Source organism: Dendrobates tinctorius, unplaced genomic scaffold, assembly GCF_039654945.1.
Source record: "Dendrobates tinctorius isolate UK_male_01 unplaced genomic scaffold, ASM3965494v1 ptg000046l, whole genome shotgun sequence".
Taxonomy (NCBI): domain Eukaryota; kingdom Metazoa; phylum Chordata; class Amphibia; order Anura; family Dendrobatidae; genus Dendrobates; species Dendrobates tinctorius.
In genome coordinates, this window is record NW_027361714.1 from 32,375,365 (window position 1) to 32,390,343 (window position 14,979).

Below are 14,979 nucleotides of genomic sequence, written 5' to 3' on the forward strand. Positions count from 1 at the left end.
AAATATGAGTATAGTAGGCCTTGGGCCTACTAGTATAGTCATATGTGAAATACCACGGCCTAGTATAGTCATACCAAGGCCTACTCGATTTTTACCAACTAGGATCTTGTTTCACGAAAAACAAACTGGTGAAACTTGACAAGTTTCAACAGTTTGTTTTTCATGAAACCAGATTCTAGTTGGTAAAACTAGAGTTATTACACTAGGCCTTGTAATGACTACACTAGGCCGTGGTATTTCAAATATGAGTATAGTAGGCCTTGGGGCTAGTAGTATAGTAATATGTGAAATACCACGGCCTAGTATAGTCATACCAAGGCCTACTGTAATAACTCGATTTTTAACAACTAGCATCTTGTTTCACAAAAAACAAACTGGTGAAACTAGAAAGAAACTTATTTTTTAGACAAGTTTCAACAGTTTGTTTTTCATGAAACCAGATTCTAGTTGGTAAAACTAGAGTTATTACACTAGGCCTTGGAATGACTACACTAGGCCGTGGTATTTCAAATATGAGTATAGTAGGCCTTGGGGCTAGTAGTATAGTAATATGTGAAATACCACGGCCTAGTATAGTCATACCAAGGCCTACTGTAATAACTCGATTTTTAACAACTAGCATCTTGTTTCACAAAAAACAAACTGGTGAAACTAGAAAGAAACTTATTTTTTAGACAAGTTTCAACAGTTTGTTTTTCATGAAACCAGATCCAAGTTGGTAAAACTCGAGTTATTACACTAGGCCTTGGTATGACTATACTAGTCCGTGTTATTTCACATATGACTATACTAGGCCTTGGGTTGGTTTTTAACATGTATTTACCCATCAGTGTGTGTGAGCGGCGCAAACAACATTAATGAAACTTTGTAATGGTGAACCACAAATGTAAATTTATTTTTAATCACAAAAATAAACCAAAAAATTATTTTTTACGGCGTTTGGGGGCAGATGGTTTCAATTTGGGGGTGTGCAGGGAATATGCAACACTTGCAGTTGAAGACGGTGTTTGAGGGGAAGGGGCAACAAAACTTGTGGGGGAAGGTAGTCCAGTTAAGGGAATTAAACTAGGAACACTTGGAGGAGAGGAAATCTGTTCAGGTACATTAGTTGTAATGGCATGTCGCCGTAGGCTTGTGTGCCTGGACCGACTTTGGCCCAATGCCCGCCTTGATAGATTTCGCCTTGAACTAGGGGCAAATATTGAGTGTAGGTCCCCTGTCTGCTGGTGTGGCTGCTGCTGCTGCTGAGGTGGCTGCTGCTGCTGCTGAGGTGGCGGCTGCTGCTGAGGTGGCTGCTGCTGCTGCTGAGGTGGCTGCTGCTGCTGCTGAGGTGGTTGCTGCTGCTGCTGAGGTGGCTGCTGCTGCTGCTGAGGTGGCTGCTGCTGCTGCTGCTGCTGAGGTGGCTGCTGCTGCTGCTCTTCGTTGGCAGTGCTCGTCCTTGCAGGAGGACTGGTGGCGGCAGTGATGGTCCAGGTTTGCAGAGTGGTGGTGGCAGGGCTACTACATGTTGTTGTAGCGGCAGGGCTGTTCCATGTTTGCCTAGTGGTGGCTGAGCTCCACGCATGCATGGGAGTGGCGGTGGTGCTCCAGACAGGAGCAGCGCTTGCCATGGTGGTGTCGGTGAAGTGACCAGCTGCACTCAGACTTGTGGTGGTGTAACAGTGGGTGTCCTGGCTTTGAATAGAGGTGTCCGTGCAGTGGTATGCAGCACAAGTCGGTAGTGAGGTGAAGCGAGTCAATGGTGGCACAGGTGGAAATGACACCACTGACTGCTGACCATACCGATTATGCTGCATAGCCTGCAAGAAAGCATTGTTGCAGGCCTGCAGCACATTCAGCTGTTGCTCAGGACTAAGGTGTTCCGCCATGCCCTTTTCAATCTTACTAAAAAAATGGTGTGCTGGTCTGTTGAGGTCGGCCTCCAGACGGTCAAGGCGCTGTTCTACAGAATTGAAGCGGTGTTCAAAGTGGTTAAAACCACGTTCCATGAGTGCAAAACCGCTTTCAACTCTGTCGGACAGTGACTTGAGGCTGGAATTAAAGGCCTCGCTCAAATGCATAAACTCGGTCAAGACATTCCTGTCCAAGGCCCTCTGCCGCTGGCGGGTAGTGCCCGCATAACCAGTGGCAGAGACCTGGGACAGGGGAACACCTGATGGCCCAGCTTCCTGGTCACCAGCTGTGTGTGTGTCTGACCTGCAAGGTGCTTCCTGGCTGTCGGATGGCTGGGACGGGTCAGAGGACGTCCGAGGAAGGACCGCTCCAGGGCCAGGTTGCAGGGTGCTGCTCCAGGTGCTGTGGAAGAAAGGAAAATCATTACTACCATGCCTTTACAAGAAGCATCAGCTGTGGATTAGAAAAACACAGATTAATAAAAATAAAAACCCAAAATTTATAATACTTACGATCTCGTGGCAAGGACCGGTCTTAGGAACTGCAACGCGTGATAGTGACGGTATTTAGTTCTGGTCCTTGACGCAGATCCACTGCGAACCTGGCCCTCAGCACGAACATCACTGTTGAAGCGGTCCTTGATCGAACGCCAACGTGTTCGGACTTTGTCCACTGTTTTTAAAAAAAAAACAGTGCCGTCAAGGACAACAGTCACTGCGGCACAATATAGCAATACAATACTCAAAGCAGTCACTGTAGACCCCGATGACACTGTTGGGTTTCCTGCTAGAATACACCTAGCACGAAACCCAACAGTGCCATCAAGGACAACAGTCACTGCGGCACAATGTAGCAATACAATACTCAAAGCAGTCACTGTAGACCCCGATGACACTGTTGGGTTTCCAGCTAGAATACACCTAGCACGAAACCCAACAGTGCCGTCAAGGACAACAGTCACTGCGGCACAATGTAGCAATACAATACTCAAAGCAGTCACTGTAGACCCCGATGACACTGTTGGGTTTCCTGCTAGAATACACCTAGCACGAAACCCAACAGTGCCGTCAAGGACAACAGTCACTGAGGCACAATGTAGCAATACAATACTCAAAGCAGTCACTGTAGACCCCGATGACACTGTTGGGTTTCCTGCTAGAATACACCTAGCACGAAACCCAACAGTGCCGTCAAGGACAACAGTCACTGCAGCACAATGTAGCAATACAATACTCAAAGCAGTCACTGTAGACCCCAATGACACTGTTGGGTTTCCTGCTAGAATATGCCTAGCACGAAACCCAACAGTGCCGTCAAGGACAACAGTCACTGCGGCACAATACAGAGCAGGGAAATACTCACTAAACGCCTTTTTGGAGGATGCTGTGGCGCTGTCCCAGCCATCCATCAACGCTGCGGCCACCTCATTCCATAGCCGCCGGGTCACCACAATGTCCTTGTGCAGCCGGTCACGGCTGTCCCACAACGGCGAATGCTCCTGGACCAGGCTGATGAGCTGCTCATTATCCAGGTAGACGTCTTCATCCCGTTGTGGAACCTAGACAAAACACATTCATTAGAATAATCAAATTTAAATTGAATAAAAAGTTACAAAAAAAGAAACATAAAAAAGAGTAAAAATAGAAGATAAAAAATAAAGAACATTACAAATCATTTGATACATACATTCCGTATCACCACCGGGACTTGGCTTCGCTGCTCCTGCTCTTCGCCCTCACTAGTCCCGTCCGCAGAAGATGATGATGACGATGTCTTAAAAAAGTTGAAAAAAACGTAAGAGATTTGGAGAAGCAGCAGATATACTTACCAGATGCACGAAAATAATCACCTCACGGTCTGCTTGCGCCAATTCCTGCCGCGATGGGGAATACTCGGATTCTGAAGACATACTGCATGTAAAAATAATAAAAATCATTAGCACATACATAATTTAAAAGGACAGGCATATAATGTAATATACTCACATTCTTCGCTGATAGAAGATGGGTTCCTTGTTGACTGTCTGCTCTCCAATCTGTCAGTGTAGTAGTGGCAGAGTTTTGGCAGGCACCTCCTTTATATAGACTTTTTTTTTTTTACTTTAGAAGATTATAACTAGTACAACAAGTGGACACCACCAAAAAAACGCAGCGCTAAAAAAACGCTTACATGCGCATGCCAGTGCGCACGTATGCGCATCCATAGGCTATAATGGCCATTTTTAGCGCAAAACGTGCGCATACGTGCGCATGCGCTTTTTTGCAGGGCCAAAAAATGCAACATGCTGCGTCTGTAAAATACAAACGCACACCCCAAAAAAAACGCAGCGCATGAAAATCGCATACGTGCGCATGCCAGCGCGCAGGTATGCGCACCCATGTTAAATATAGGGGAAAAAACGCATGCGCACGTATGCGTTTTTTTACAGCGCAAAAAAACGCAAATGTGAAACCAGCCTTACATTGTCCCAGGTGGGACATCACTGTCCTGTGACAGATCGCTAATCTGTCACATCACAGATCACTGTGACAGATCAGCAATCTGTCACAGGCAGTGCTGCAGGCTTCCTCCTTGCCTGCGCTTTGCAGGAATGAGAAAGCCAGGTCCCTGCAGGCCCCCCCGAAGGTCCCCGTCGCCATATTGGATCCGGGGACCTGCAGGGAAGGAGCCCCCCACAGCAGCGCTGCACATTACGCTTCTGTGGGGGGCTCGGGGAATCATGGAGGGAGCCCCCTCCCTGCCGATGCTTCCCTTTAAGCCCCAGTACACCGCGATCATGTTTGATCGCGGTGTGCCAGGGGTTAACGTGTCGGGGGCAGTCCGTGACCGCCCTTGACACATTGTGTCTGCTGTCAGCTGTGATAATCAGTGGGCGCCGCTGATCGCTATGATGTAATATTCCGTCCATGGGAATTAGGTCCCAGGTCACATGGATGGAATATTACGTCCATTGTAGGAAAGGGGTTAAGCACAGCAGATCTTCCACAACAGGTTCATGGTCTCTCTCTGTTACTTCCCTTGCAACTGTGGATTTATCAGGCAGCAAGTTTCCAGTGTCCACAAGTGTTCAAAAGTTCCTCAGCAGGAGATGGCTGGAGTACCAAGTCCAAGACTTCCAGGAGCAGGTCACAGGCTAACTGCAGACTTGATTCTGAAGCCCTGATTGCTCAGCTGAGGCTGCTTAAGAGGCAAGAGGGAGAGAATCAGGGCGGGAACATGAAAGCTGGAAACTCCATATTAACTGAGGGCAAGATAGCTGCAGCAGGACAGAAAGCAAAATGGCCAACGGAAAAAACTGAATTTCAAAAACATGTCAAAAAAGACTGAGAACCTTACATTACTCCCTCCTTAGGGACAGCCTCTGGATGACTTCAGACTAGGCTTGTCTGGGTACCTCTGATGAAACTGGCGGAGTAAGCGAGGAGCATTAATGTTATTGACTGGTTCCCATGAGTTGTCCTCCACTGGGTAGCCCTGCCATTTAAACAAGTATTGTAACTGATTTCTATACAACCTGGAATCTAGAATTCTTTCCACCACAAATTCTTCCTGACCATCGACCAGCACTGAGTCAGGGTGAGGAGGAGAACGTCCAGGAAACGTATTGGGGGTTGCAGCCTTTAGTAGGGAAACATGAAAGACAGGGTGGATTCTCATAGTTCTGGGCAGTTGAAGACGACAAGCAACGGCACTTATAATTTTACTGATCTTATAGGGTCCAATGTACTTAAGGTCCCAATTTAGATGAAGGAATCTTTAAGTTAAGATTTCTGGTTGACAGCCAGACCAAGTCTCCTACCTTGAAAGCTGGTGCAGGTTTACGAAATTTAACTGCTGCTTTCTTATACCTTCCCTGAGCCAATTCCATATTTTCCTTTAGAAGATCAATATTCTTTTGTAAAGATGTGATTCTTTCAGCCACTGCCTGCAAAGGCGTATCTATGGGAAATCGAGGAAGAATGTTAGGATGATAACTTAGATTGGCGTAAAAAGAAGACTGCTTAGTGGAGGCGCTCTGAGAGTTGTTATAGGAGAACTCAGCCAGTGGAAGTAGATCCACCCAGTCATCCTGTAGGTGGCAGATAAAGCAGCGGAGATATTGCTCCAAGGTCTGATTGGTCCATTCTGTCTGTCCATTAGTCTGGGGATGAAAAGCAGAAGAAAGGTTTACTTTAATGTCCAATGCAGCACAGAAATTCTGCCAAAACCTTGAAGTGAATTGCACCCCTCCATCCGAAATGACCTCATCCGGTACTCCATGCAAGCGAAACACATTCTGAATCATCAAATCGGATGTCTGTTTTGCAGTGGGTAAGCCGACACAGGGAATAAAATGAGCTGCCTTTGTTAACCGATCCACCACCACTTTTATGGCTTGGGTCTTGCTTCCATCCATACTAATTCTTTGCGCAGACATTACATACCCCAGAAATTGAATTTCGGCCCTATGGAATTCACACTTCAAGTTTGATGTAAAGATGGTTCTGTCTTAGGCGTTCTAAGACCATTCTCACATGTCCATGATGTTCCTCTATGGAGTTAGAAAAAATTAAAATATCATCCAGATAAATCACCACAAATGTATCTAGGAGATCCCTGAAGATGTCATTCACCAAGTGTTGGAAAATGGCTGGGGGGTTACACAGACCAAATAGCATGACTAGATATTCAAAGTGTCCGTAGCGTGACCTGAACGCAGTCTTCCATTCATCTCCAGGTCTAATACGGACCAAGTTATAGGCCCCACGGAGATCTAGTTTAGAGAAAATTTAGGCATTCCTCACTCTCTCCAATAACTCCAGGATCAAAGGTAATGGATAACGGTTTCTAACAGTAACCTTATTGAGTTCCCGATAGTCTATGCAGGGTCTCAGAGAACCATCCTTCTTCTTCACAAAGAAGATGGGTGCACCTGCAGGAGATGACCGAAGAAGGTGAAGGAAGGAGAAAATACTGAATTTCAAAAACATGTCAAAAAAGACTGAGAACCTTACAATATATTTTCTAACTTTGATGCTTATTGCACTGTATGTCTATACTATTACAGGAAATATATATATCTTTGTACCGCGTTAGCCAGTAGATAGAAGAATATTTAGAATTGAGAGTCCTCAGTGGCTGATACCTTTTAATGGCTAACTGAAAAGATGGTAACTTGCTGTCTATACTGTGGCATATGGCAGAACCCTACATATATATACAGTTGAAGCTGGAAGTTTACATACACTTTATAAAAATACACATATGCATGTTTTTCTTAATTTTTGACATGAAATCAGGCTAAACCTTTCCTGTTTTAGGTCAATTAGGATTGCCATAATTATTAATACTTGCCAAATGCCAGAATAATGAGATAGAGAATGTTTTAAGGCCTTTTTTGTTACTTACTGCAAAGTCAAAAGTTTACATTTATTTCAGTAGTATTTGGTACCATTGCCCTTAAACTGAATGAGTTGGGTCAGATGTTTGGGATATCCTTCCATAAGCTTCTCACAATAGTTGGTCGGGAATTTGGGCCCATTCCTCCTGACAAAACTGGTGTAACTGATTCAGGATTGTAGGTCGCCTTGCTCACATCTGTTCTTTTGCATACTTCTGATGCTAAATTTTATGGTGAGGAAGCAGGAGTGAGTTTCTTCTGATGACTCGTCCATGAAGGCCATATTTGTGTAGGAGTCTCTGAACAGTAGAACAATGTACCACAACTTCAGAGTCTGCTAAATGTTTCTGAATGACTTTTACAATCAAGCGGGGTTTTTATTTGTCTCTCTAGCAATCCTATGAGCAGCTCTCTCTGAAATTTTGTTTGGTCTTCCAGACCTTAACTTGACCTCCACTGTTCCTGTTAACTGCCATTTCTTAATTACATTTCAACTGAGGAAACGGTAACTTGAAAACACTTTGATATCTTCTAATAGCCTCCTTCTGCTTTGTGCGCTTCCACCATTTTTATTTTCAGATTGTTAGGCAGCTGCTTAGAAGAAACCACGTTTGCTGTTTTATGGTACAAAGTTAAAGGAGGTTGGGTTTTTATAAAGCTGGGAGATTTGCATTACTTGGTCTTTCCTAACGATGAGAGTCAACAAGCCATAACCCTAGGTTAAATAACCCCTTTCCGACATTGGGCATTTTAGTACACCCACGATGGATACCCTCCCTTTGATGTGGGCTCCAACGGTGAGCCCATATCTTTCCCAGGACATGTCAGCTGTTTTGAACAGCTGACATGTGCCCAGAATAGCCGCATGTGAATTGCGATCCACCAGCGGCTATTAACCCATTAAATACCACTGTGAAAAGCTGACAGCAGCATTTAACTCATGCTTCCAGCCATCGGGACGGAAATCCCCCACCGGTGACCCCCGTCATGTGATTGTGGGTCACATGTCCTGGAGACATCTATGGTTGTCACCGCCGGCTTGCTGTGAGCGCCACCCAGCGGTTGGCACTCATAGCAAGTAATTCTACTACATAGAGGGGATGTTCACATCGTCTGTATGTAGCAGAGCTGATTAGGTTATGGCAGCTCCTAGTCGCCTATGGAGACCATTGATGCATGCCAAAAATAAAAAAAAATGTTTTTAAAAATATAAAAAATAAAAAAAGTAAAAGTTTAAATCACCCCCTTCGCCCCATTCAAAATAAAACAATAAAAAAAATCAAACATACACATATTTGGTATCATCTCGTTCAGAATCTCCCGATCTATCAGTTAAAAAAAGGATTAACGTGATCACTACCGAGAAAAAAGTCAAAACGACAGAATTACTTTTATTGGTCGCCGTGACATTGCATTAAAATGCAAAAAAGGGTCTCCCAACCCGAGATTAGAAAAGATGGAGACGCTACAGGTATTGGAAAATGGCACATTTTTTTTAACAAACTTTGAAATTTTTTTCACCACTTAGACACAAAAACATGTCTAAGTCCTTTTTTATCTATAAACTCATAATGACCTGGAAAATCATAATGGCAGGTCAGTTTTAGCATTTAGTAAACCTAATAAAAAAGCCAAGCAAAAGACAAGTGTGGGATTGCACTGGTACTGTATTCATGTATTTATGGTGGTTCTACTGTTTTATACATATACTGATGTTGGTGCTGGTGATGTATGCATATACAGTGGCATGTGAAAGTTTTGGCACCCCTGGTAAAAGTTACTGTTATTGTGAACAGTTAAGTAAATTGAAGATAAAATTTTCTATAAAAATAATGATGACACATTTCCCTTGCACTTTAAGCAAAGCAAATATATTGTCATTTTTCAAAATTTTTTAACCCTTTTACGACCTATTACGTATAGGTACATCATAGGTCGCCTCCCCTTGTTTAATACAGGCTTCGGCGATGAGTGCGCAACTTTCCGGCACATTGTATACTAATAGTATCGCTGTAAAACACACATCAAGGTAGATTATTGCACAAATGAACTCTTGAGGCATGCCTACTCCAGATAACTATCTGTTAAAATTGCTGGAGATAATGACAAAAATCTATAAAGCTGCCATCAAAGTACATGTTGGGTAATTCAAAGTTTAACACATATAATGGTTTATTACACACGTGTTTCTTTACTTCTTGTTTCCATATGTATTCCTCATGGTTTTGTTGCCTTCAGTCTGAATCTGCATTGTGCATATTCAAATAAGAACAAGGAAAACCAGGTGTGTACAGACTTTAGAATGGTACTGTAGATTATGCGACTTTGTTTGGTTTTGCATGTGTTTGAATATAGACTAATGGCAATCAAAGTGGTAGTGTATTTTTTTTTTTTTTATAGAAATGATTACTCAGGAGTTAAGCAAAGAAATTATGTGCTTCTTAAGTATATAGGTTAAGTTAAATATTTAATATAAATTAAAGAGGTTATCTAAGTTCTTTGACATTATTCTAGAGAACGGGAAAAGCAACATTACCAGGCAAAGCTGCGTGAACCTATAAGCTAATGTGCCAGTGCAAATAAATGAGGCCTGGAGTATGGATCCCCTCTTATCAAACAAAGAGGGTCTGCCATAAGACTAATATATTAGAGAACCTGAAAGCTACAAAATGTGTAATCTAGAATGTAATGAAATATAAAATAACTTAATAACGCCTGAAGAAACATCAGTACAGCAGTTACATTACTTAAAATATATGAAAATAATACGAATGCGCAAATACTTGCAGCCGATACGTAAAATACATGCATTAGGCTAATTTAAAGATAACAGCTCCACATATATTGACATTTACTAGTTGCAAACGTCATCATTACTATAGCAACATGATGTCAGCAAGCTGTCAATATTAGGATGTCGGCACAATTTCCCAGTTACCTTAGGAACATGTAAACAATAACAATAATGCAATTACATAGTACATTCCAACATATGAAGAATAGAAAATTAATGATCTAATATATCTTAATTGATCAAGACTTGAATCTGCAAAACACACTGAAATGGAAAAGGTACAAAGCGGTGGCCTCAAAATTCTGCAAATTTTGCCCCCATGACAATTCCACTGCCAGGATCATTCTGTTGATGTCTGGATCGACCTATCAAATGTTAGAAAAAAATGCATTGCAGAGTTGTTGAATAATTAAATATAGTCACATTAAAATACATAAAATAAAATAGCATTTTATAGCATAAAATTAATAGTTGATACAAAATCATCAAAAAGATGTGGGTTAGAGTACAATCATTGGAATAAAACAACAGTTACTCTTTACATTTTTTTTCAGAACTCAATAATGGGGTTGAGCGAACTCAAACGGTAAAGTGTGAGTTCTTTACCTTACACCTAGGGTTCTGCAATAATAACCTAACACAGAATTTTACTGTATGTCTGGTTTCCTGTTCAGGTCCACATCGATGTGATGGTCTGGGACACCACATGACCAGGCCTGTATAAAGGTTGGATCATGAGTGTCTCTACCATTCTGCTCTTATTAGTGTAGGGATAGGATGCAGCTAGAGTGAGGGACAGATTCTGACTACACACTCTGCAAAAAAGATGTTGTGTACTGTGCAACCCATAGCTGTAGGAGTACTGTGCCATAAGCTGCTGTGTGTACTCTGCACCCTCGGCCTGTAGGAGTACTGTGACCTTAAGCCACTGTGTGTACTCTGCCCTCTTGCCTGTAGGAGTCCTGTGCCTTTGAACTGCTGGGTGTACTCTTCACTTCCTGCCTGTGGGAGTACTGTGCTTTTAAGCCGCTGTGCGTACTCTGCACCTCCCGCCTGTGGGAGTACTGTGTCTTTAAGCTGCTGTGTGTGCTCTGCATTCCCCACTTGTTGAAGTACTGTGCATCTAAGCTGCTCTATGTACTCTGAACCCTCTGCCTATCAGAGTACTGTGCCATTCAGCTGCTGTGTGTACTCTTCCCCTCACCTGGCGGAGGAGTGAGACCTTAAGCAGTTGTGTGTTTACTAGTTGTCTGGGTCTGGGAAACAAATAATTAGCATCAGCCATCTTGTTGCAATTTGAAGGTCAAAAAAATAATTTTTCAGGACTGGTGTATATTTTTTAGCAGTCTGGGAAATATTTAATTGCAATCAGCTGTCTTGTTGCCATTTCTAGATCAAAAGAAAAAAATCTGGACTGATGTGTGTTATCTAGTACTGTTGCAAATAAATTAGTTGTAGCCATTTATAGACCAAAAAAAAATTCTGGACTGGTGTGTATTTTCTAGTACTTTTGCAAATAAATAATCATCAACAGGCATCTCGTTAACATTTCTAGGCCAAAGAAATATATTTTCTGGACTCGTGTGTGTTTTCTAAAAGTCTGGGAAATATATATTTGGCAGTCATCGTGTTGCCGTTAGAAGGTCAAAGAAACAATTTCTCTGGAATGGTGTGTGGTTTCTAGTACTGTTTTGCAAATAAATAATTGGCATCAGGAATCTCTGCAATTTATAGGGCAAAGAAATTATTTTTCTGGACCGTCTCATTGCCATTTCTAGGTCACGCAAATAATATATTTTTTGTACTATAAGACGCACCGGACCAATAGACGCACCGCAAATTTTGGGGTGCAAAATAGCAAAAAAAAAGATTTTTATAAGATGCGGGTCTGTCTTATCGCCCGAATTTAAGGTATCTTACCTGAGGGCTGGCGGTGGTAGAGCGGGGCCACAGGAGGCATGGTCCCTTCCTCAGGAAGCCGACGGCAGCAGAAGTGGGGCAATGCTGCAGTCCCAGGTTATCCCAGTGGTGCGATGCTGCGAGTCCGGTGTCAGTGGTGAGGCAGAGCAGAGTGTGTTAAATGGAGCAAGGACCCTTCCTCTGGGAGTCGGTAGCAGAAATGTGGCGATGCTGCAGCCCGGAGTCCACAGTCAGCAGAGCCGAGTGCATCATTGGCTTCTCGGCTGCCATTTTCCTGAAGTTGAGGGCCGCCGAGATTTAAATCTGCACAAGCACAGCATCCGGCAGCCATTTTACTGAAGCTGAGGGTTACCGAGCTCTCAATCTGTGCACGCGTGGCCTCAGCCAGCCACTTTCTTGAAGCCCACAGCCTCAGGAAAATGGAGCGCGAGAGGCCTAGCCAAGATCTCAGTCCGTACATGTGCCGCCTCCGGTAGCCCACGGCTTCAGGAAGATAATCTAACTTACCCAAGACAACTCCAAACTCCCTGGAGTAGCATTTCTTCATGAAATGTGCTGACGACAAGCAACAGATGGCCTTTGAATTATTGGCCTTTGAAATTCTGCCATTCCGGATGTTGGAGACTTATAGTTCCAAAAAACTGATGGCAGTGGATGTTTCTCAGTACGTTGTTCCCAGCCGACACTACTTTTCCAAGTGGGCCAACCCTGCCCTGCACACACATATTGTGAATAAAATAAGGTGTGCACTGCACAATGCTATCAGTGGCAAGGTCCACATAACTACCGATGTGTAGACAAGTAAGCACGGCCAGGGACGTTATATCTCTCTAACTGCCCACTGAGTAAATGTAGTGATGACTGGGACAGAGGCGTAAGGCGTTCTAACTCATGTTTTACCACCACCTAGTATTGCTGGATATTTATCTGTCAAGGTTGCCTCCTCCTTCTACTCCACTTCCTTCACTACCTCCTCATTTGGTCACAGGAAGATCTGCACCACCAACTTTAGCACAGCTTAGGGAAAATGACAACGGGCTGTTCTTATACTCCTCTGTTTGGGGGACAAATCACACAATTCGGAGGAGCTGTGGACCTGGATCAAACAATATACAGAAAACTGGTTGGTGCAAGAGAACCTCAAGCCCTGCCTTGTGCGATAACGGATTAAATCTCGTAGCAGCTCTGGGCCTAGCCAGATTGATGGACATCCCTTGACTGGCACATATGATTAGTCTAGAGCTGAGCGACTTTGGTCGGATCGGGTTTCATGAAACAAAATTTGTTTCAGATGAAACTTGTCCGACTAGGGCAAAAAAAGTCGGAGTTTTGTCTGAAACCTGACCCAAATGCAATTCAATGGGAAATAAAAGTCGGCATTGAGCAGATGACATTGACATGCATTGGGGTCGGGTTTCGGACGAAACTCCGATTTTTTTGCCCTATTCGGACCAGTTTCATCTGAAACAAATTTTGTTTCATGAAACCCGATCCGACCAAAGTCGCTCAACTCTAATGATGACATTTGTGGTACAGAGCTTTCTAAAAAGCAGTTTCATTGTTCTCACCCTGCTGCTTGCCTGTCTGTGCTTCAGCGTCACTTCTGCCTTCCCACTCACTGGCTAATAATTCCATAGAATATGGTAAGCATCAACTGCCATCTCCTCTCTCAGTAATGGAAAAATCTATCTTCACAGAAGCTGATTTCATACCCATGAACTGAGAGTTAAAAATCAATCCATGAACAGAAAAAAGCAGATTTCTCTGATAAGATATATTACAAAGTTATGCTTATATTTATGTGTACTATTGATATATGAAATAAAAATTAAATTAATAGTTATTTTTTCAGTTTTCTGATCTCTATTATATCTGCTAAATTAGTATATTGTCACATAAAAATAAAACTAGCAGAGAAGTAACCGAATATAGGTCAAGGAGGAGTAAATAAAGGATAAGTGAAGAAGATTGAAAATAAAACAACTTATTTAAGACACTTGTAGGCGTGGCGGCACAACTAATAGGAGTGCCTGCACATTCAAACAGCAAAGGACCATGATCAACATGTACAATATAAAAAAAAATTGTAAAAAATTATGTTCTAATTACCTAGAGAATGTGAATAAATTCATAAACTTTGAACTTCACCCTCTGGTAGAATCTCTTCCTCCCTTTACCAAAGATACCAGTGAGTTTTAGAAAAAATTGATGACCTACACATAGAATCCAATACCTTAATTTTCAACTCGGATGTGGATTCACTCTGTACCAACATCCATGTTGGATGAATTACATGCAACCCAATTTTTCTACAGTCTTCTTCTGTGTCACCAACATTGTGCAACTTTACTTTACAATCCCTGCAATTTACTCTATCTCGCAATTACTTTCTGTATAAGGGGTCCTTCTGCCTACAGCTCCAGGGTACTTTTATGGAAGCAACATTTGCACCAGCATATGCTAACCTATTCCTGAGCCTGTGGGAGAGTGACCTCTTACTGTCGGATCGGCATGCATAAATGAACCGCGTCACCTTCTGGACGCGGTACATTGATGACATTTTCCTGATCTGGCAGGATTCTGTTGAATCATTATATCAATTCATGTCTCATCTTCACAATAATAATTTAAATATTAACCCTCCGTCAGGCGCAATATAGATTCTCCTCAGTTCATGCGCAATGTGCCTGACAAGCACAGGTCAGAAAACCACCTATAGTAGCTACATATTTCAATTTCAGGACTATAGAAGTAGTCAGTGACCTTCATAGGAATGTATTAAAAGAGATTACACCAAATCAGATGCAAAAAAAACATTTATTAACCATAAACTTATTAAAACTAAAAGTACCACTTTTCGGTAGTACCGCCAAATAGGCTCCAGTTATCTTTACTTAACTATTGCTTAAATATAAAATTATGGAAAAAAACTTAAAGGATATTGCACTTAGATGTTACTTAATTATTTTCTACTCATCTTCAGTGGTTTCAA

At 42.6% G+C, this 14,979-nt stretch overlaps 1 protein-coding gene across 1 annotated transcript in view; it reads right to left on the reverse strand.

The window, feature by feature from the left end:
* Nucleotides 1–12,027, reverse strand: part of TMEM244 (transmembrane protein 244) — a 68,733-nt gene extending 56,706 nt beyond the window's left edge. The window contains exons 1-2 of the mRNA XM_073576134.1: nt 11,988–12,027; nt 5,693–5,832 (exon numbers count right to left, since the gene is read on the reverse strand). Of these exons, the coding sequence (XP_073432235.1) occupies nt 5,693–5,832; nt 11,988–12,027 (180 nt within the window). The remainder of the gene's footprint in view (nt 1–5,692; nt 5,833–11,987) is intronic.
* Between the last annotated feature and the right edge of the window lie 2,952 nt (nt 12,028–14,979).